The sequence below is a fragment of the Ahaetulla prasina genome, chromosome 1, assembly GCF_028640845.1.
Source record: "Ahaetulla prasina isolate Xishuangbanna chromosome 1, ASM2864084v1, whole genome shotgun sequence".
In the NCBI taxonomy this organism is placed as follows: domain Eukaryota; kingdom Metazoa; phylum Chordata; class Lepidosauria; order Squamata; family Colubridae; genus Ahaetulla; species Ahaetulla prasina.
This window is the reverse complement of record NC_080539.1, coordinates 365,686,045-365,708,069: the sequence shown is the minus strand read 5'-3', so window position 1 is coordinate 365,708,069 and position 22,025 is coordinate 365,686,045. Positions and strand designations below refer to the sequence as shown.

Below are 22,025 nucleotides of genomic sequence, written 5' to 3'. Positions count from 1 at the left end.
TAGGGATACTGGCTGGCGATCGCCCAACGCCTGTGGCACTTTCGCCACGCTTGACCCGATGGACTATATTCTTAGCCGCTTATTCGCATAAGCTGCAGCATCGACCAGGAAAGAAGTGGGGCATGCAGACGCTTGAGCCGATGCCCACTACCAGGGGCGATCAAGACCCCACTCCGGGACGCCCATCCTACTTATTGACTCTTGACTCTGGCCCAGTCACATCTAAGGAAGTGGCTCGGCATCATACCGACATTGTGTTAAGGACTGTACCGGTTGGGTACAGAGAGGGTGGCCGCTGCCGGGCGAACGGTTCAAAGAATTTGTTAAAAACGAGATGAGCTCTCGGCTCAAGGGGTGCCTGTTATGGGGTGATCGTGTAATAATTCCTGATAAATTAAGGGAAAGGTATTGGACCTCCTCCACGAGGGTCACCCAGGGATCGTAAGGATGAAGGGTTAGCTAGAAGCTATGTGTGGTGGCCACTCATGGACGCAGAGATTGCTGAGAGGGTAGGGAAATGCCAGGCTTGCCAAGAGTCCAGACCTCTACCCCAACGGCCCCAGTCAGGAATGGGAAAAGCCCCAAGGGCCCTGGTCAAGAATCCACATTGATTTTGCTGGCCCTTTCCACGCCAAACGTTCCTAGTGGTTGTTGATGCATTTTCTAAATGGTTGGAGATCATACTCATGAAATCCACTACGGCCGAAGCAGTAATCGCAGCCCCGCGCCACCTATTCGCAACTCACGGGTTGCCGGACACTCTGGTGTCCGACAATGGGCCCCAATTCACGGCAGCCCAGTTTGAAGAATACCTGGCAGAGGAGGCATCCGACATGCCCTCTCTGCGCCTTTCCACCCTGCGCCGAATGGCCTTGCAGAGCGCTCCGTCCGGAGCGCTAAGGAGGCATTGTCCAGGCTCAAGCCAGGTGACTGGCAAACAAAGATAGACTTTTTCTGGCCGCTCAGCACAGAACCCCAAGCACGGCTACAGGCAGAAGCCCAGCCGAATTGTTGATGGGACGGAAACCCGTGCCCACTTGACCGCTTGAATCCCCATTACACACCAGAGGGTTACAAGGGGAACTAGAAAAACAAGGAAATGGGCATAGGCGACCGGTGTGGGCCCGAAACTATGGGGACGGCCCAAGTTGGCTGCAGGACAAATAATAAAGATAACCGGCCCAAAATCGTACGTGGTAGAGCTACCAGACAACCGAGTATGGAGGCGCCACATAGATCAGTTAAGGAAACGAATAACTGATCAAACCAAACCAAATGAAACAGATCATGACCAATACCTTATTTGAACCCACAGCTGACAATGACCCGGGAGGCGCAAGACTTAGCTGAGGTCCCAGAGTTCCAGCGACGCCATCAGGTCCCGAGGGAAACAGCAGGAAAATTACAAAAGTAATCCAAGGCCGGATGGCCAAGAAAAAGAGTCTGCAATAATCCGGAGCCCATGGCCCAGAGAAAGAGCTGGGAGGAGAAAACAGCCCCTCCGACCAGCTCAAAACACCACCCAGAACTGAACCGCGAGGTCAGAAAGAACTAGGAGACGCCCAGGTTATTTGCGTGACTACGCCGAAAAATAACATGTAAATAAAATATGTAAATAGAGGCAAAGTGTTTTCTGGGAGGAGGAGTGTTATGTATTATGTTTGTACCTTTAAATATTTGAGCGGGAAATCAGCACGTTGCTGATTGGACGAAGCCTCCACCAGAACTGTATAAAAGGAGAGGTTTTTCCCCCAGCCTGTTGCTGGGTTCACCCTATATTAAAGAGCTGTTGTCACTACCCTGGTCTCCAGCCTCGTTACTTCCAGAACATAACAGAAGCAGTTGTTGGCGCTAAATAGCCAGCATGAGAAAGAGTTGGCAAAACAGCTCAGTTCAAATTGGATCTGGCCAAGAAGGAGGCTCAGCAGAAGCACCTCCCTGAGGACTAGGAGCATAGGCTTTCCAAGCAGAGAGAAGACCTGCGGGAGTGCAAGGCCAGGTGCCAGTGCTCGAGATGGTCAGACAGTTTCAGGCCATGATGCAGTACCACTGGAACAAGGCCCTCTGGCTCTTCACCATTAGCTGTACTTCCCTCCAGCCTTTGCCCAAAGCCCTGCACCAGGAGGCCGAAGCAATCCCCAAGCTCGCCTGTTTGGAACCCTCACCACATCTCTGACATCAATACAATTGAACGTGTCCAGAAATATTTTACAAGAAGAGTTCTCCATTCCTCTGTAAACAACAAAATACCTCATCCCACCAGACTTGAAATCCTAGGCTTAGAAAACTTGGAACTCCGTCGCCTTCGACAAGACCTAAGTTTAACTCACAGAATCATCTATTGTAATGTCCTTCCTGTCAAAGACTACTTCAGCTTTAATTGCAATAATACTAGAGCAACTAATAGATTTAAACTTAATGTCAACCGCTTTAATCTAGATTGCAGAAAATATGACTTCTGTAACAGAATCATCAGTGCTTGGAATACTTTACCTGACTCTGTGGTCTCTTCCCATAATCCCAAAAGCTTTAACCAAAAACTTTCTACTATTGACCTCACCCCATTCATAAGAGGACCATAAGGGGCGTGCATAAGCGCACAAACGTGCCTACCGTTCCTGTCCTATTGTTTTTCTTTTCTTCTTCCTATATATATATATGCTTATATCTCCTTATATTTACTCATATAAGTGTTTATATACTATATAATCTTTTTGTATGATACCTACATATATTGTTGTGACAAATAAATAAATAAAAAAAAAATAAGTCAGAATTTCTGTCCCCCTCCAATCCACACAAGAAGGCCCCGAAGGGGGAGACTATCTGCAGCAACCCAAGCGTTCATTGCACATATCCAGTCCAGGGGGCATAGTTTGAGGACCCTTAATTTAGTGCAATATAAAAAATGCAAATAATTTTTCTGCGGACCACCAAGATGTTCTCACGGACCACTGGTGGTCCACAGACCACCGGTTGGTGACCGCTGTCCTAGATCACTGAATAGATCCACCGAGAATTCTCATGCGAGGTACAAATGACTAGGCTCAAATTATCCCACTTGGGACACATACTGTGAAGACCAAGCTCCCTGGAGAAGAGAGTTTAATGTGGAAAGAATAGAAGGAATGGTAGGATAGTACTTAGCAATAGCAGTAGCACTTAAGACTTATATACCGCTTCACAGTGCTTTTACAGCCCTTTCTAAGCCAGGGGTCTCCAACCTTGGCAACTTTAAGCCCGGAGGACTTCAACTCCCAGAATGCCCCAGCCAGCTTTGCTGGCTGGGGAATTCTGGGAGTTGAAGTCCTCCGGGCTTAAAGTTGCCAAGGTTGGAGACCCCTGCTCTAAGCAGTTTACAGAGTCAGCATATTGCCCCAACAATCTCATTTGTGGCTCAGGCTGTAAGAAGCCTGTTATTAAAACACAGCTGCCTGCAATTACTGCAAGCTCTAATCCCACCAAGTCCAAGGTTGACTCAGCCTTCCATCCTTTATAAGGTAGGTAAAATGAGGACCCAGATTGTTGGGGGGGCAATAAGTTGACTTTGTAAATATACAAATAGAATGAGACTATTGCCTTACACACTGTAAGCCGCCCTGAGTCTTCGGAGAAGGCCGGGATATAAATGTAAATAATAAATAAATAAAAATAATAAATTTTACCGACCTCAGAAGGATAGAAGGCTGAGTCAACCTTGAACCGGTGAGACTCGAACTCCCAAACTGCTGGCAGTTGGCAGTCAGCAGAATTAGCCTGCAGTACAGCATTCTAACCACTGCGCCACCACAGAATGATGTATGAAAGGTAGAAAGAAAAAGAGAAGGACCAGCAACAAGGGAATGGACTCTGTTACAGTGGTGATAGGGGCACCCATGGGAGACCTAAAGGACCAGGTAGGGGACAGACCCCACCCCCCATGGAGAAAATCTATGTGATTGCTAAGAAGTGACCACATGATGGCATGTAGTCTAATTCAGGGGTCTCCAACCTTGGCAAGTTTAAGATTTGTGGACTTCAACTCCCAGAGTTCCTCAGCCAGCAAAACTGAGGAACTCTGGGAGTTGAAGTCCACAAGTCTTAAACTTGCCAAGGTTGGAGACCCCTGGTATAATTTATGGTTTTAGTATCTTGAAGGAAGGAAGCCATCACAAAATGTTGTAATCGAGTAGGTTTGAGCATTGAAGTTCTCTGTGTTTTGTTAACCCAGGTTCATGTTTTAGTGCAGGGGTCTCCAATCTTAGCAACTTTAAGACTTGTGGACTTCAAATCCCAGAAGCTTTGCTGGCTGAGGAACTCTGAGAGTTGAAGTTCACAAGTCTTAAAGTTGCCAAGTTTGGAGACCCCTGTTTTAGTGGGTTGTGTGAGCCAAAATGCTGGTCATGTTACTGTTCCTGTTGCTGAGCAGGAATATGGATGTTTGCCAACAAATTCCACTTCAACGGAACTATAATTTTAATCTATCTGGCAAAGTCACAAATGTGATTCATTCATAGCAGGGAATTTTGGACTCAAATCTTGGTTTATTTCCCAGGTTTGCTCAGCGATTTGGGGCGAGCAGGTATCTACCGGCATCTCCAGTCGATGGAACTAGAGCTTGGTGCATCATCTATAGCGGGGGTCCAAACCTGGCAACTTTTAACACTTGTTGACTTCAACTCCCAGAATTCCTCACAAGAGCCAGAATGGCTTGAAAGTTGATTTCAACCAACAATTCTTAAAAGTTGCTAAGTTTTGAGACCCCTGATCTGTAGGGAATCCTCAGAACTTCTCTATGAGTGAGATGGGCAGCCTCCAAATTTGATAAATAAATAAAAATAGATGAGATGAGCATGGGTTGTACTCCATCTGAAGGCCTCACTCTATCCCAGGGGTGTCAAACTCAATTTCATTGAGGGCTGCATCAGGGTTGTGTTTGATCTCTGGGGGCTGGGGAGGGTCCTGGCCAGCTCAACGTTTGTTTTAGGCTGCAATGGCCTCCTGCAACCCTCTGCCAGTGAAAACGGAACTCAGCAGGCCTCATGTGGCCCTCCCAAGTGCCATTTTCACTCGAAGAAGCATCATGGGCCGGTCCTTTGCCGTTTCCAGATCTAAGCACCCAGTGGGCCGGATCTGGCCCACAGGCCTTGAGTTTGACACCCCTGCTCTATACTCTTCCCTTCTTTCTCTCACTGAACCCAGAAAGCACTTCATCTTGAGCTCCATCTCATCCATCTAGCACAGAACAGCTCAGCATTGCTTTTTGATGCTCTGCAACATCTCCTTTGAAAACCAGATCCAAAGTGCAGCTGCTGAAGTGACTCAAGTTTGAGATTACCTGGGATAAGCCCCCGTTTCCCATCCTGGCCACGAACTCTTGAACATTCCCGGAACATTCTTCCAATGCAGAGTTTGGAGTCCTTCCATAGTAAATGCTGGAGGATGTTGTGGTCCACCAGCAACCTGCGGAGCTGGCAGTGGAGTTGGACAGCGATGAGGCTGAGGAAGAACATGGGCCAGTCCTGGAGGCTGGGGAAGGCCCGGATGAGGGCTCTGCATCAGAGGCAGAGATGGGGCCAGGGCCATTGGGGAGTGATGTGCGGACTCTGGAGCCCCCATAGGCTGACAGTAGTGAGGCAGAGGAACAGGAGGAGCCTATTCCTAATGCACGCATGAGAAGAGCTGCCAGGAGGCAAGAGCACCTAAAGCTAAGAGGACGACTCAGGAGTAGAGCCAAGAGATGATTGGCCCCTCCCATAAGGCTTAAAACAGACCAGTGACAGCATCTGGGCTCTTTGTCAGAAAACAACGTTGATAGAATTGCTCCTTGTCTTGCTGCATTTATTTCTTCTGCTTTTGAACTTTTATACCATGAAAAGCCTTTGGCAGTTTGCCTAATTAGACCAAGGTTGGTGATAAGATTGAAGACTTGTGTTATGAAGAATTTGTTTTGATTTAGTTTAGACGACACTGAGAACGACTTAATTCTCAGCTGTTCTAATAAAGTCTGTTTGTTTTTTGAACCGAGTGCGTCTACTTGGGCCTGGGTCACAACAGAGGAATCCCAAATTCAGCCCATCTATAAGCACCTGAAGATCCAGAAGGAAAAGGTCCCTGCTAGGTATGTGAGCAGAAGCTCCTTGCTCAGGCCCAATTGTTCAGCCCAGAGTCACAATTAGGCACGCACAGTTCTTACCTCCATAACAGGACCCCTGGTCACCACCAGATTGTTCCAGACTACTCTTTCTCAATCTTGGCAACTTTTAAGGTGTGTGGACTTCAATTCCCAGAATTCCACAGCCAGCTCTTCCTCCAGTCTCCCAAGGTTATTCTCACAGTCCATTGCACCTATTATGGGATCTAGGCTGGCATAGCATTTGAAACCCAGCAAGACAGATTCACAAGCCACTTTTCCCCCAATCAAGTCTTAGGAATACACACAGTCATTCTTGCCCGTGCTGATTCTCGTCCAAGACATGGTCTTCTTCAGTACAGAGCTGGCACTTACTTTTAACAGCCTGATGGAAGGATCTCCTGCCATTTGCCCACCTGGGTTGAGGCAGCCTGGTCAGAGAAGAAGACAGCCACCAAAACGTCCAACTCCTTTGCCCTGTAAGGTCTGCCCAAGCAGAATAGCTTGCGCATCTCCCCCCACACCACCCAGCTGTAACAGACAAGCAGAGCTGGTAGCCGGTGCCCCCACTCCCAAACCCAATCCACAATGCGCGAGAGGCATGCGCAGACAACAATACACTTTATAAATCACAATGACTGTGGAACCGGTGGGTGGGTTAGAAAATTTTACTACTAACAGAGATACAAAAGTGGGCGGTAGGTATAAAAAGGTTGACTACCCTTGGATTACATTTTTTACAGGACATGCAACTGATCCTGCTCCCATTGGGCAAGGAAGACATCTATTAGTCTTGTGAATGACCAACTCCCCGCTGTGGCCAGATAATTTATATAATTATATAAATAATATTGTCAGAAATTGCAGGAAGAGTGTTTCAACATAAATGTTAGGAATATTTCCTAAATGTTTCCTAATGTTGAGACCCTGGAAAGAATGTAGAAAAGAGCAACAAAGATGGTTAGAGGAGTGGAGGCTAAAACATATGACGAACAGTTGCAGGAATTGGGTATGTCTAATCTAGTGAAAAGAAGGACTAAGGATGATATTTGAGAGGCTGCCACAGGGAAGAGGGGTTCAACCTATTTTCTAAAGCACCAAAAGGCAGGATGAGAAACAATGGATGGAAACTTATCAAGGAGAGAAGCAACCTAGAACTAAGGAGAAATTTCCAGACAGCAAGAACAATGAACCAGTGGAATGACTTGCTTTCAGAAGTTGTGGGTGCTCTTAACACAGGAAGCTTTTAAGAAGAGATTGGACAGCCAGTTGTCTGGAATGGTGAAGCCATTTGTCTGGAATGGTGAAATGATGATCTGCGCATGCCCAAGATGGCGGCCGCACCGCTGAACAGCTGATGCGGCGACGGGCCTATTTCGGGCCGGACCGGGTGGGGGGGGTCTTTTTGACAGCTTGGACCCCCCGCCCGGGTAGAAGAGAGTGCGGTGAGTCGGAGGATGGGCGACTGAGGCGGGCGCTCCGGGTTCCCCAGGAGGAGTCCCGAGCGCCTCCTCCGGCGGTGTGGCGGTGTGGCCGACGATGGCGGCGGCGGCGGCCCGGCCTTTTCCAGCGGCCAGGCCTTTTCCAGCAGCGGCAGCGGTCCGGCCTTCTCCAGGCCGGGCGGCAGCGGCTTGGCTGGGCAGCAGCGGCCCGGCTTTTCCAGCGGCGGCGGCGGCGGCCGGTTTTTGCCGGCGGGTCTCCGGCGGGGGGGGGCGGTGGCCTGGCTTGGCCCTGCTTCGGGAGGGGCCTAGAGCCTTTCTCCCCTTTGTCCCCCCCGTCTGCGGTGCCGGTGGTGTGGGCAGCCTGGCCTTTTCCAGCAGTGGCGGCGGCGGCCGAGTTCTTCGGTGGCGGCGGCGGCCTGGCCTGGAGGCTCTTTCCCCCCGGCAGCGGTAGTGTCGGTGTCGGTGGCGGCGGTGGCGGCGGCCTGGTTGGACCGGCTTGGCCATGGCCTAGCCTGTTGGTGGTTGACTGGGTCCGGCGAACTGTGGCATGACCCAGCAAACCCGGCGGGTGAGTGGCCTATTCCAGCTGGCGGCCTGGCTTAGCGGCCACGAAGAGGCCCGATGGTCGCCTTCTTTGCCATCTTGAAGGTTGTCCACGGGTCTAGGGGACGCCCTCGCTACCATCTAGAGGACGTCTATGGACCGTCTATGGGGGCTTTTTGAGTCCTTTGCCCCCCCCCCCGGACTTTTGGAGAGAGATGCCTCGTCGGTGGAGCAGCTTGGCCCATTAGGCGCGTGTTTCGGCCTCTTTGTCAACCTGAAGGACGATCACGGGCCATGTAGGCACCTTTTTACCATCTTGGAGGATGCCCATGGGCTGGCTGCAAAGGGATCTTCTGAAGACCTTTGGTCCCCAGCTGGGGGAATTGAGGATGGTCCTGGACAATCCTAGCTTGACTATTGTAGGACTATATCCTTCTCCCCCCCCCGCGCCCATAGACCACCCCTCGGGATTGGAGATGAGGGGTTGGAGCTCTGACTGAATCATGGCGGTTTGTTTATCTACCGCCCAAGATCTATATCCCGTCTGTCTTCCACTCGGAATTACTGGTGCATCAATTTCCATCTTGACAGGTCCAGGATGGGTCTGTTTGCGGACTTTTATCATGCGGACATTTACAGCGGCTGACCTTCTTGCCTCGAGATTCCCTCTCTCATGGTCTGGCCCCCACATTATCGAGGCCCATCTTGAGGACGGGTTTTGGAACCCCGAGATGGCATGCCAAAATAGGAGACTCAGGGATTTTAATTAATTATTTTAATCGGGTTTTTAAGGGAATTTTAATGGGAATTTTAAGGGAGGCGGAACTGACGGGTTTGGGTTGGAGGGGGAGGTAGTGTCGGGTGGGGGGTGGGAGGTTAGGGCGGGTATTGGGGTAGCCCGTCGAGGGAAACCAGTCCCTCAGCGTGCTCGTGGCGATTATTTAGTGGGTTCGGAGGTTATGGGGGAATGTGTTCCTTTCCGTGAGGTGGTTCCATTTGCACGGTAAGTGGAGGGGCAGATATGGCGGAAGGGGGATCGTATCGGTCTAGGGGTCACGCGTTCGATGTCTGCAAGCGATCGCGTGCCCCGATCCCTCTGATTTTTCCCGTTCCCCGGATGGTCAAGACCCTCAGAGCCTGGGCCTTCGTCTTATGTTATGCAACGCACGGTCCGTGGCCAATAAGGCCCCCCTAATACACGATCTTATCCAGGGTGGCGCGGATCTTATAGGCGTTCCAGAGACCTGGTTGGGCACTGAAGGGGGCGTGCCCCTGGTCGAAATGTGCCCACCGGGTTTCCGTGCATTCCATCAGCCGAGGGGCAGGGTAGGGGTGGGGGGGTGGGGGTTGCTATTAAAGAGGGGCTAGAGCCCAGGGAGGCCAATGTACCTCAGATCGCGGGTGTGAATCCCTCTTGTGAGATGGGGTCATAGGTGTCAGATGGGCTTGCTGGTCACGTACCTGGCTCCTTGCTGCGTGACAGCTGCCCTGCCCGAGCTCCTGGAGGTGCTTGCCGGGTGGCAGTGGAGACCCCAGACTTTTAGTCATGGGGACTTTAACTGCCATCGGCCGCTCGCCATCGACAGTGGCTCGGGAGTTCATGGCTTCCATGACGGCCTTGGACCTGACTCAAGTAGTGGATGGCCCCACTCACATCGGGGGTGGCACTCTGGATCTTATTTTTATCTCTGGTCAGTGGTTGAAGGATCTGGATTTGAGAGATGTAGTCATAGAACCTTTGTCATGGTCAGATCACTCTCTCCTTCGCCTGGACTTTCTGACCGCCACTCAACACCGCAGGGAGACGGAGCCACAACGTTGGTTCCGTCCCAGGCGCCTGATGGACCCGGAGAGGTTCCGGACGGAGCTTGGGCCACTTCCTGAGGGTCTGGCTCACGGCACGGCAGAGGAACTAGCCGCAGCCTGGCAACGGGCTGCGGCTGGGGCTTTAGACCGTGTCGTGCCTCTGCGGCCTCTGACCCGGCGCAGATCCCAACCGGCTCCTTGGTTCTCCGAGGAGCTGAGGGGGATGAAACGCCGGAGAAGACGCCTAGAGAGCTCCTGGAGGTCTAGCCGTTTAGAGGCTGATCGGACACTAGTTAGGTCCTATACTAGGACCTACCTGGTGGCACTGAGGGAAGCGAGGCGTTGCTACGCCTCCTCCCTCATTGCGTCGGCAGATAACCGCCCAGCCGCCCTGTTTCGGGTGACCCGTTCCCTCCTTCACCAGGGGGAGCGGGATGACCCGTTGCAGGGACGTGCTGAGGAGTTTAACGGTTATCTATACGATAAAATCGTTCAGCTTCGAGACGGTCTAGACCAAAATTGCGACGATTCAGATGAGGCGTCTGAGGGTGGTCTTGGTGACATTTTCTGGGATGAGTTTGACCCTGTGGCTCCCGAGGACATGGACAGGTTGTTGGGTAGGCTGAATGCCACCACGTGTTTACTGGACCCGTGCCCCTCCTGGCTGGTACTGGCCACTCAGGTGACACGAGGCTGGCTCCAGGCGATTACGAGTGCCTCCTTGTTGGAGGGAGTCTTTCCGGCCGCCTTGAAAGAGGCGGTGGTGAGGCCCCTCCTCAAGAAGCCCTCCTGACCCGCTGTCTTAGGTAATTATCGTCGTCTCCAACCCGCTCGCGAAGGTTGTAGAGAGTATGGTGGCATATCAGTTTCCCCTGCACCTGGATGAAACTGTCTATCTAGACCTGCTCCAGTCCGGTTCCGCCCGGCTACAGCACGGAGACGGCTTTGGTCAAGCAGGATGATCTCTGAGGGCCAGGGATAGGGGTTGTTCCTCTGTCCTGGTCCTATTAGACCTCTCAGCGGCTTTCGATACCATCGACCATGGTATCCTGCTGCGCCGGTTGGAGGGATTGGGAGGGAGGCACCGCTTATCGGTGGTTCTCCTCCTATCTCTCCGACCGTCGCAGACGGTGTTGACAGGGGGCAGAGGTCGGCCCCGAGGCGCCTCACTTGTGGGTGCCGCAGGGTCGATTCTCTCGCCTTCTGTTCAACATCTATATGAAGCCGCTGGGTGAGATCATCAGTGGCTTCGGTGTGAGGTACCAGCTGTACGCTGATGACACCCAGCTGTATTCCACACCGGCCACCCCAATGAAGCTATCAAGTGCTGTCCCGGTGTTTGGAAGCCGACGGGTCGGGATGGGGAGAAACAGGCTCAAGCTCAATCCTTCCAAGACAGAGTGGCTGTGGATGCCGGCATCCCGGTACAGTCAGCTGAGTCCTCGGCTGACTGTTGGGGCGAGTCACTGGCCCCGATGGAGAGGGTGTGCAATCTGGGCGTTCTCCTGGATGAACGGCTGTCTTTGAAGATCATTTGACGGCCGCTCCAGGAGAGCTTTCCACCAGGTTCGCCTGGTGCGCCAGTTGCGCCTTTCTAGACCGGGATGCCTTATGCACGGTCACCACGCCTCGTGACGCCTCGCCTGGATTATTGCAATGCTCTCTACATGGGGCTCCTTGAGGGGCATCCGGAGGCTCCAGTTAGTCCAGAATGCAGCTGCGCTGGTGATAGAGGGAGCCCTCGTGGCTCCCGTGTTACACCTATCCTGCGCAGACTGCACTGGCTACCTGTGGCCTTCCGGTGCGCTTCAAGGTGCTGGTGACAATCTTTAAAGCGCCCATGGCATAGGGCCGGGCTATTTACGGGACCGCCTACTGCTACCAAATACCTCTCACCGACCAGGCGCCTCACAGAGAGGGACTCTCAGGGTGCCGCCAGCTAGGCAGTGCTGCCTGGCGACACCCAGGGAAGGGCCTTCTGTGGGGCTCCCACCTCTGGAACGAACTCCTCCAGGACTTCGCCAACTTCCGGACCTCCAACCTTTCGTCATGAGCTTAAAACACACTTATTTATCTGCGCGGGACTGGATTAGATTTTAAAGTTATGGGTTTTAAGGGGTTTTTATTATTTATACTATTTTAAATTTGGGGCAATAGAATAAGTTTCTTAATTGTTTTTTTAATCTGTATTTATATGTATTTTAACTGCCTGTGAACCGCCCTGAGTCCTTAGGGAGATAGGGCGGTATATAAATTTGAAAAATAAAATAAAATAAATAAATAAAGGGTCTCCTGCTTGATCAAGGGTTTGGACTAGAAGACTTCCAAGGTCCCTTTGAACTCTGCTATTCTGTTCTACCAGGAGAACCAATTAGTAAGAAAGGTGGTACAATCCTTTTTGCTGGATACAGAATCATAAAAATTGAAGTAATACAAAAAGTTATAAATACAATAGATGAAATACATCAAGACAGTTAAAACAATGAGTGGAACTATAACGTTTCTGTGGAATATTTTATTTATTGTTCTGATTGAAACCATTTCCCCATAGCTGAACTACGGTGCCCGTTTGGAAATGGACAGCCTAGCTGAGGGCAGGGGGGTGGGGGATAGTTTTGGCATCACACAGCTTCAGCACCTTAGACAGCAACCTTGCCTTGCTGGATACAAAAGGCCTGGGGGGAATATCCTGTAGAAAAATTAGCACAATGTCCAAGACAAAAATTTGGTGGGTGAAAAAATGCACCATCCACAGACATTCCTGCTGAATGAAAAACAAATCTTATGATATTACTTATGCTACACATTTACATAGAGCGCTGTTTTTCAAACGGGGCAACTTTATGATGTGTGGACTTCAACTCCCAGAATTCCCCAGCCAGAAAACAGGTATCCTATCTCAGTGCCTTGAGGCTTGATACGTTTTGATGGGAGAGGAACCATCTTGGATTCAGTCCTACCAATTACACTGATGTTGTTACCTTGTTTGATAATGAAACGTCTGCAAGAAAGCCACCAGCTCAGAGAGCTCTTAAGGATCCCACACATCTGGAGATATACTAACGTGGATCTGGAATAGGGTTGCACTTTCCCTTTCAAGGATAGTGCCCAATTTGGGTGGGCACTATGGGTGCCCTGTGGTGGGTTTCAAAATTTTTTTTACTACCAGCTCTGTGGGCGTGGCTTAGTAGGCATGGCATGACTTGGTGGGCATGGTTTGGTGGGCATGGCAGTGGAAGGATACTGTAAAATCTCCATTTCCTCCCGATCAGCTGGGACCGCCTGCTGCCACCAGTAGCCTCCCATCAACCTGTGCGCTCTCACAGGGAGGGCCTCCTTAGGGTGCCGTCAGCCAAACAATGTCGGCTGGTGGCCCCCAGCGGAAGAGCGTTCTCTGTGAGGGCTCCTGCCCTGTGGAATGAATTACCTGTGGGGCTATGCCTTCTCCCTGATCTTCGGACCTTTAAGCACGAGCTTAAAACTTTCTTTTTTCATCAAGCAGGGCTGGCCTAATGATAAATTTTAATCGAGGGTTTTTAGTGGGGTTTTAATGGGGCTTATTCTATTTTTATAATTTTACACACTAATTTTAATATTCAGCTTATTGAATTAGATTTTTAATGATATTTTGTATTTTAAAAAAATTTGGTATTTGTGTTTTATCTATGTAGGTTGGCGGCCCCCAGGGGAAGGGCCTTCTCTGTTGGAGCTCCTACGCTTTGGAATGAGCTTCCCCCTGGTTTACGTCAAGTGCCTGATCTTCGGACTTTTCGCCGTGAGCTGTAAACGCAACCATTTATTCAAGCGGGACTGGATTAAAATTTTATTGGGGTTATTTATATTTTAAGATTTTAAATTGTTTTAAATTTTTCGGCCACATCATAATATGTTTCCTTTTAAATTTCTTTTAATTTGTATACAGTGTATTTTTACTTGGCTGTACACCGCCCTGAGACCTTCGGGAGAAGGGCGGTATAAAAATCGAAATAAATAAAATTGAAATATGCTGTACACTGCCCTGAGTCCTCGGAGAAGGGCGGTATAAAAATGTGAATAATAAAATAAAAATAAAATAAAATAAACTTGGGAGGCAGAGAATAGATGGGGGCAGGGCCAGTCAGAATTTTTACTACCGGTTCTCCGAACTATTCAAAATTTCTGCTACCGGTTCTCCAGAACTGGTCAGAACCTGCTGAAATCCACCTCTGACTCATCCACTGTACTGAATATCAATATACTCCTATCTTTGTCTTATTTTCTTAGAAGCAGTTACAGGTAGGCCTCGTTGTTTAAGAGTTCAGAGTTACAACAGTGCTCAAAAAAGTGACTTACGACCTGTCCTCGAAGTTATGACCATTGCTCCACCCGCAGTCAAGTAATCAGCTTGGGCACCTGGCAACGTGCCCGCAAAGTTAATGACTGCAATGTTCTGTGATCACGATTTGCAGCCTTCCCAGCCAGCTCCCAACAAGCAAAGTCAATAGGGGGAGCCAGATAATGCCTGTATAATTTGCTTAATGCCTGCAGTAAAAATAATAATAAAATTGGATCTGGTCATGCGATGATGCGATTAATGACCCTTAGCAACCAAAATTCCGGTGCTAATTGTGGTCATAACTCAAAAACTGCCTTATTAACGTTTTTCCTTCCACAGCAGAGCAAAGGGAGCAACCACTAAATCAGGGGTCTCCAACCTTGGCAACTTTAAGCCTGGTGGACTTCAACTCCCAGAATCCCCCAGAATTCTGCACTAAATTACATTAAACGTTGCTAAGCGTTTCTCATCCTTAGCAACTTTTAACAAGCTGGCTGTGGGATTCTGGGAGTTGAAGTCCACCTATCTTCAGGTGGCCAAAGTTGGGAAACACCCCTATACCGTTAACTAGCCAATCATATTTCAGCTCGTGCCGTTTTCCCCACCCCCCCAACCTCGCTTGGATTTTCAGAAAAGGGGCGTGGCTTCCAGGAAGCTTTTTTTCTAATCTGATGAAAGTTCAGCTTCGCGCCGCCCCGTGATCTAGCGCATGCGCATTGTGGTTCCATTTCGCTGGCGCGTGTACTAACCCGCGCGCGCCCTAAGTCTTTACGTTAGAAGTCATGGAGGTTTTTATTTTTTTTTCTCCCCCCCCCCTCAATTTATTGGTCAGCTTCTCGGCCAGAGTTTAACGTGGCAAAACAATCCACAAGTAGTAAAGTTTATTCGAAGCAAAGCCGTCTGACGAGATTCCAAACCGTTTGGCACCTTGGCCTTTTGCGGTCAAAAAAACAGTTCATATTATAGATGGGTTTTTTTTAACCAGAGGAAGCGGGGACAAAATAGGCGGGGCAAAGTTGATTGGCGTGTTGGGAGGACGTCTGTCCATATTGTCTCACACGCGCGCTTCTTGGGTTCGCGCGCCCCAATTGGCTAGTCGGGTGCTTGTTCTCCCGCCTTTCTCCCTTTTCCGCGTGGATCGATTTTCTACCTTCACCCCGCTTTTCTTGACTCTCGAATTCTGTTCTGATTGGCCGCCTGAGACACCGCCTTTTTCCCAAGTGAGAGTTTGATTGGAGAGTCGACGTGTGCGTCAACGCGCCGGGGCGGAGTTACAAAAGCGTGTCCCTCCCTCCCCCCGTCGTCCCGTTGCTTCTACCTGCGCGGCTGCCACCTCTCAAGCCTTTTCCTGCTGTGCTCGTCAGCTTTCTCAGTCAGTTGAGTTGGCGCAGGCGCGGAGCGCAAGACGCGTGCGCACTAAGCGGGGGGGCGCTATTCTTTTTCCCTTCTCATCTCGGCTCGCGGCTCTCGGGCGTACGGTCAGCCGTCTGCTCATTGGCTGTTCCGTTGTTAGAGCGTCTGGCTCGGTCGACGGTTGAGGCCTAAAGTTCTGCGCAGGCGCAGAACGCGGCTAAGGTAATAAGCCTCGCGCTCGTTCTGACGGGCCTCAAGAAAAAGAAGGAAACCCGCCAGCTCGCTGTTGCCAACGCGGTCGCCGCTGTCTCCTCTCCTCCGTGAGGGGAAAAGAGAAAAAGAAAGCCGGGGAAGACCTGGAACGGCCGCCGCCGCCATCATGAGCGTGGAAGCGTACGGGCCCAGTTCGCAGACGTTGACTTTCCTCGACACCGAGGAGGCCGAACTGCTGGGCGCTGACACGCAAGGCTCCGAGTTCGAGTTCACCGACTTTACCTTGCCCAGCCAGACTCAAACGCCGCCCGGGGGAGGCTCCGGGAGCGGTGGAGGCGTCATCGCGCCGGGGACCCCGGGACTCCCGGGGGGTGGCGTCGGAGTGGGCGCGGGGGGGCCGCCTTCCGTCGTCGCTCCGGGGCAGTTGGACGCCCAGGTGAGGCCCTCGAAGTGTGAGAGACTTAAGAACCGCCAGGCCGGGAGGATGTTTTAAGTTCAAAGGCGGCGACGGGGGGGGGATTGAAGGGACGAATGGGAGGCGAACTTTTAAAGTGTACGTCGTGTATGTGTGGCACTTGGCGCGGGATAAAAGGGCAACTTGCAGGTCCCGAGTGGGAGAGGCAAAGAGGCTGAAGGCTTCTGTAAGCTTGTTTAAAAATTGCCCCAGGAAGCCGTACAGAGTCTAGTAGGAAAAACCTGTAACTTTAGCCTTATGCTTATTGAAAAGAATACGCGAGAGAGAGATTCTTCCTGTTACCTATTTTGTTGCTCAAAGTGGCCTTTTCTAGGAAGGAGACAAATGAAGCCTTTATCTACTCGTTTAGCTGTAGGCAATATGGATTACAATTATAATGCCTATGCATGATATGATTAAGTACGTAATGAATTGCTTTCCGATATGTGTACGTTTATGCATGGTGCCGGTTGTGAGTGAGAGTTTCACTTGGGTAACTGACTTTATCAAAAGAAAAGGGCCCAATGATACCTTTTGTTTGCTATGCCAGTGACTTTCAAACTGTTTCAGGCTGCGGGAGTTGCTAAATTAAAAAAAAAAAAACCTCATTCCCCTGATTTAGAGGCAAAGCTTAGTGAGAAAATTGGCTATCTGGAATAGTTTGGTTAGAAGGCTAGAATTACAATGGCTTTTCGATGAGTCTTCGTGGCAGCTAAGTTTGATTTAAGGCTGGTGTGTAAGTCATTTGTCTTCAAGCTGTTATTAACCAGCACCTTCTTTATATACTTTAAAGTAGCATTGTGTGCACCTGTTTGACAGAAAGTTGAAGTCAGCGAGGCATTGAATTTGCATAGTGGTTTCCAAGAAAGTAGTTTGGAAATTCTCCATTTCTGTGACTTTCTTGCATGGCCTTTTAAAGAGTTCTTGTAAAGATGACTTGTTGAATCATATTTGCGACAGAATGTGAGATCTGGATTTAAACTTTAAACTTTTACTGCTTAAAGCAGTAGAAACTGGGGATTGTGTATATGTTTGGAAAATGGAAAAATGTATGTGTATTACGATAAAAGCAGTATTTTATCATTGTAAGGAAAATAGTATAAAGTGCTTGTTGCTCTGGGTTGACCAATTTTTTAAAAAGGCAGAAAAATATAATTTTAGACAAGTGGCAGTAGAATATGTACCCACAGAAGCTCTTCCTAGATTAAGGGAAGATTTATCTCAATTAAGGATAAGGTGTTCTATCATGGCAGGTATTAATTGTGGCTAGAACAGCATAAGATAGTACTTTAACTTCTGAGTAATTGGGTGAGGCCTCAACTGGGGGGCAAGGTGTGTACATGTATAATTAACACCTTTTCTAAGGAAATGCCACCCTGTTAAAGAGATGATTCCTAGTCTGCATTTTTGGCTTTTCTTCTGCTTAACAGGACTAGTGTAGTACTCCTCAGTTTTGCATCTTAGGTCAGGTTTCCTCTAATGTGAGTCCATTAGGTGGTTTAATCTTGTTCTGGACAAGTCATTTGAAGTTTTGCGAATATGTCTGTAAGGATAGAATTCCATTTAGTACAGATGTGTGCCTTTCTAAGAATTTTCTGTTCTGTAGTTTCGCTGCTGTAATGAAGGACATTGCCTCATTTTCTTCACCAGATTTAATCACCTTAATTGGTATCAAATAGGAATGGCATTCAAAACATAGTATAGTTGCTTAATTCCGCAGAAGAGGGTTTTCTTTAAAATGTGTTGAGGACTTCAGGGTCAAGAAGAATATGTAGCATATCCTTTTTCTTACTCTTGATTATTTTCTTTCTCTAAACTCAATTTCACTATTGAAATTTAACTCATCAAAAACTTAAAGCAGTTATATACTGTTGTGTTGCTATATTAATAAAAAGGGCCTTCAGGTTGGCTAATGATGAAAGATGTATTTTTAAAGTGTTAGCGACATAAGACGTGGTGATGGTGTACTGTTTTCTGTTAAAAGGAAAATCACCTTTGTCTTCCTTAAATAGTTTTCTTGGCAGCCATACAGAAGTAGCTTGTCATTGCTTTCTTCTAGGATGTTTGTTTTACTTCCGAGGCTTGCCCTAGAGGACTGAGAGATGCTAACCAAGTTTCTGTATTGCCTCCTACCAAAACAAGAGGGCTAGCTCTGTGAATTGGATAAAAGTACATATAGTCACAATATTTATGGCTTCTGGTGTTGATCTGAACAAGTTTCCCATCCCAATCTTAAAATCTCCATCTACTTACAGAATAGCTGAATATTGAAATGAGATTCCCCTGCCTGGGCTATCAGAACATTTGGAATGGGGAATTTGTTTGCATTTAAGTAATTTTTCAGTCATTCAAAGTGATTTTCTCAAAGATCCTTTTGGGGAAAAAAGGATTTCTGTAAAGAATGAGAAATGGGTTATTTTGGCTTTTGAAAGCGTTCAGTCTATCTTTTCCAGTATTTTTCAATATGAGTACTCCAGACTAAGTTAGGAATGAGTTATGAATAATCTTGAAATAATTTTTAAAAATTAGAACCTAGTTACTTTAGGGTGATAAACATACTAGTGTATGATTTACCTAGCAACAGCTGTCTGCAAGATTCAGAAACTTAAAACTTCTGCTATTTTCTATACTACATCTGTATAAGAAGCAGATAGTACTTCTGTATGTCCTCTGCCTTAACATAGAAAGAATTAAATTTATTGTTATATATGCTGGCTCATAAAAAATGTGAATGGAAAACCCAGCAAGTAAAATAGTTAAGCACACAGCTTTCTATTCAACATGTTATGTCAACATGTCTTTTGATCTTCTCCAGAATTTTTCACTATTGGAAACTCAAATAATTACTTCAGTGGCTTTCTTATACTAATAGGTTAATATTCCTGGTTATGGGTAGGTTGGTGTAGGTCACTTCAGATGCTGAGGCTTTAAGAAATGGTTTTGATCAATTAGCTGTGTACTAAGGTATCTGAGAGATATAATCCTTTAAAAATCATGGGGGCAATATTTTTAGAAAATATTCTATGTCTTATTTTAAACTGAAAATATTGACCTGAATTGCATATAATACAAAACTGCAATATTATGTTATGAACAAGAAGATATCCTCAGAACTCTAATATTGCTCTCCGCTCTTCTTACCTAACAAAACAGGGAAAAATTAGTTGGTTTTCAAGTTAGAAGATTCTTTATTTCAGTTTTACATAAAATTAGAAAATCTGTTTTAAAGATAATTATGGCTTTCTTAAACAGATGGGGGAAACAGGCCGTTTTTATAGCCTACTGTTCATCATGAAGGAAATAGGCAATCTGTGATGCTAAATCCATTTTTGTGGTCTGAAGAGCCCAATCCAACATGGGCTACTCTACTATTTTGACAAATTTAGACAAAAATCTGTAATATGAATCTTAAAATAGGCTTAATTATATCGGTGGATCCAAAAAATGAAAGAAAAATTCCAGAACACGCTGTCTACCATGTTTCTTAATATACTGTCAAAAAATGTTAACTGCAGTCTATGATCACCAAAAAGTGTTCATCAGCTATATACAGCAATACATTGGGAACTTGCTCACCAAGAAACTTTTAGTTTATTTTTCTTATTTGTATGGAAGGGAAAGAGTGAGCCCATGTTGGAACAGGTTTTTTCTTGCTCATGCATGCAATTATAGTTTACTTATGTAAATTACTATATGCTTACATTTTTATTCCTCAAAATGGATTTGTCAGATTACTGTGTCTTCTGACTAAAGATTGGATGGGCTTGAGACATAAGTTTGAATTTACGAATTACCTAGTAAACTAGTAATATTTTAATTTTGTTTTGTGCCTGCAGACTTGTAGCTATTGCAGTTGCTAGAAACTGACAGGTGCCATTCTGAATCTCTCCTGGATCATCCATTGTCTCCATATCTGATTGTGTATATCTTATACCTGAGTTTTGTGATGCTGTATCTTCTAAGATTTGCCTGCCCAAGGAGCATAATAGGTTGCTCTATAAACTGTTCCGTCTTGCTTCTTTTGGAAACTTCATATGCTATAGATGTTTGAGGAACATATTTGTTTAGAAGAGAGGTCAATTTTTTCCTAAGTAAATATGTGTTAATTTGCAGCATTAACTTTTAGGAATTACTATTCCCTAACTATTGTAGTTTTATTCATAATGACATGTTTTTCTCTTAACTTAGTTGAAGTAGTCTAAAAAACATTGATTAAACTTTGAAACTGCCAGATTTACGTAATATATTTGTATTTGACAGCCATTTATTATTATTGATTTATTTAAAAAAAATCCTGAACTGGGAAAACTTTGTAAAAAAAAAATATTGCACAATTTTCCTTGCCACAAGATTTTACACACACCACCTTGTCTAGAATGGTAGTCCATGCTGGTTTTAAAAACTTCAGTAATCATAATGTTTCTTGGGGAAGGCATTAGAAAGTTTAATGGGGGGACTGGAGTTGTATATGTAATAAAGTAAAATATTTTTAAGTTCATGTAATTTGGTACTGCTGCTGATTCTTGATTATTAAAATGCTTGATTCTTAAAATGGTACTGTGCAGTGCTGAAGTTTTTCTGGCTTCTTTTTTTTGAAGAACATATTTAAATGGTTTGCAAGACCATTAATGAATATATGTAGATCTGATCCTGCACACCTTTGTGTGACTTCATCTAATTTGTATTTCCAAACAAGATTGATAACTCATCACTTTTTAAAATTAATAATGCTTATATAGCCTATGAGGTACCTAGGGATATTTTGCCACACAAGATGATACTAACATTTGTTTAATTTCTTAAATGATAGATATAAATATGGAGGGCTTTTGGCATTAAGGATGGCACATGTTGGCCTCACATTCTCTCCCCCTCCTATAATTCTAATGGTTGATTGTTTTGATAAATTATTCCTTTATTAGCCTCTTGAAATATAATATTCTCTAAGTCTATAATCCTTTAAAAGATCTGATCCAATCTCTTATTGAAGATATAACATTATATATATAGGGGCCGCGGTGTGGCTCAGGCTGTAAGAAGCCTGTTATTAAAACACAGCTGCCTGCAGTTACTGCAGGTTCTAGTCCCACCAGGTCCAAGGTTGACTCAGCCTTCCATCCTTTATAAGGTAGGTAAAATGAGGACCCAGATTGTTGGGGGGGTAATAAGTTGACTTTGTAAATATACAAATAGAATGAGACTATTGCCTTACACACTGTAAGCCGCCCTGAGTCTTCAGAGAAGGGCGGGATATAAATGTAAAAATATATATATAACAGTGAGATTCCTCCGTCATTAGTGAAAACTAGTATTTGACTTCCAAGACCACCTGCTCATTGAATCAGAATGACTTACCGTATAAGAGATGAAAGCAGAAATCAAATTTCTCATTGAAGAATAGATGAAACATTGGTAGCAGCCATTTACCTTGAGAGCTACTGAAGGAAATCATTATTATGCCCAGGCAAGATTAGGGTTCCTAAATCGGGGCCTTTCCCAAGGGCTAACCTTCATGCACTGGGGTGAGAGGGGGATTAAAGAATTTGGGAAAAATAAGTCAATAATTAGCACTTTAGCCATTGCTTCAGTTCTGTTAACTCTGGCTTACCAGACAAAAAAATTTATACAAGACAACTGTTTAAACAATTGCAGATGTTACCATGCTTGTTTAGCAGGCAAAAATGTTCTGGTCTATAAAATCTATGGGTGGATTTCAAAATTTTCAGTGATGCTATATCACTGCTTAGGAAACTTGTGAATTGGGATTTTCTAGATAGCCTTGTGACT

At 46.7% G+C, this 22,025-nt stretch overlaps 1 protein-coding gene across 5 annotated transcripts in view; it reads left to right on the top strand.

The window, feature by feature from the left end:
* Positions 1–15,503: 15,503 nt before the first annotated feature.
* Positions 15,504–22,025, top strand: part of UPF1 (UPF1 RNA helicase and ATPase) — a 30,616-nt gene continuing 24,094 nt past the window's right edge. For 2 of the 5 annotated variants that reach the window (XM_058163458.1, XM_058163460.1), the window contains exon 1: positions 15,508–16,220. In XM_058163458.1, coding sequence (XP_058019441.1) covers positions 15,951–16,220 — 270 coding nt within the window. In that variant the 5' untranslated portion in view covers positions 15,508–15,950. Of the gene's footprint in view, positions 16,221–22,025 lie in introns of all 5 variants that reach the window. The other 3 variants (XM_058163462.1, XM_058163457.1, XM_058163461.1) reach the window with 3 other exon arrangements.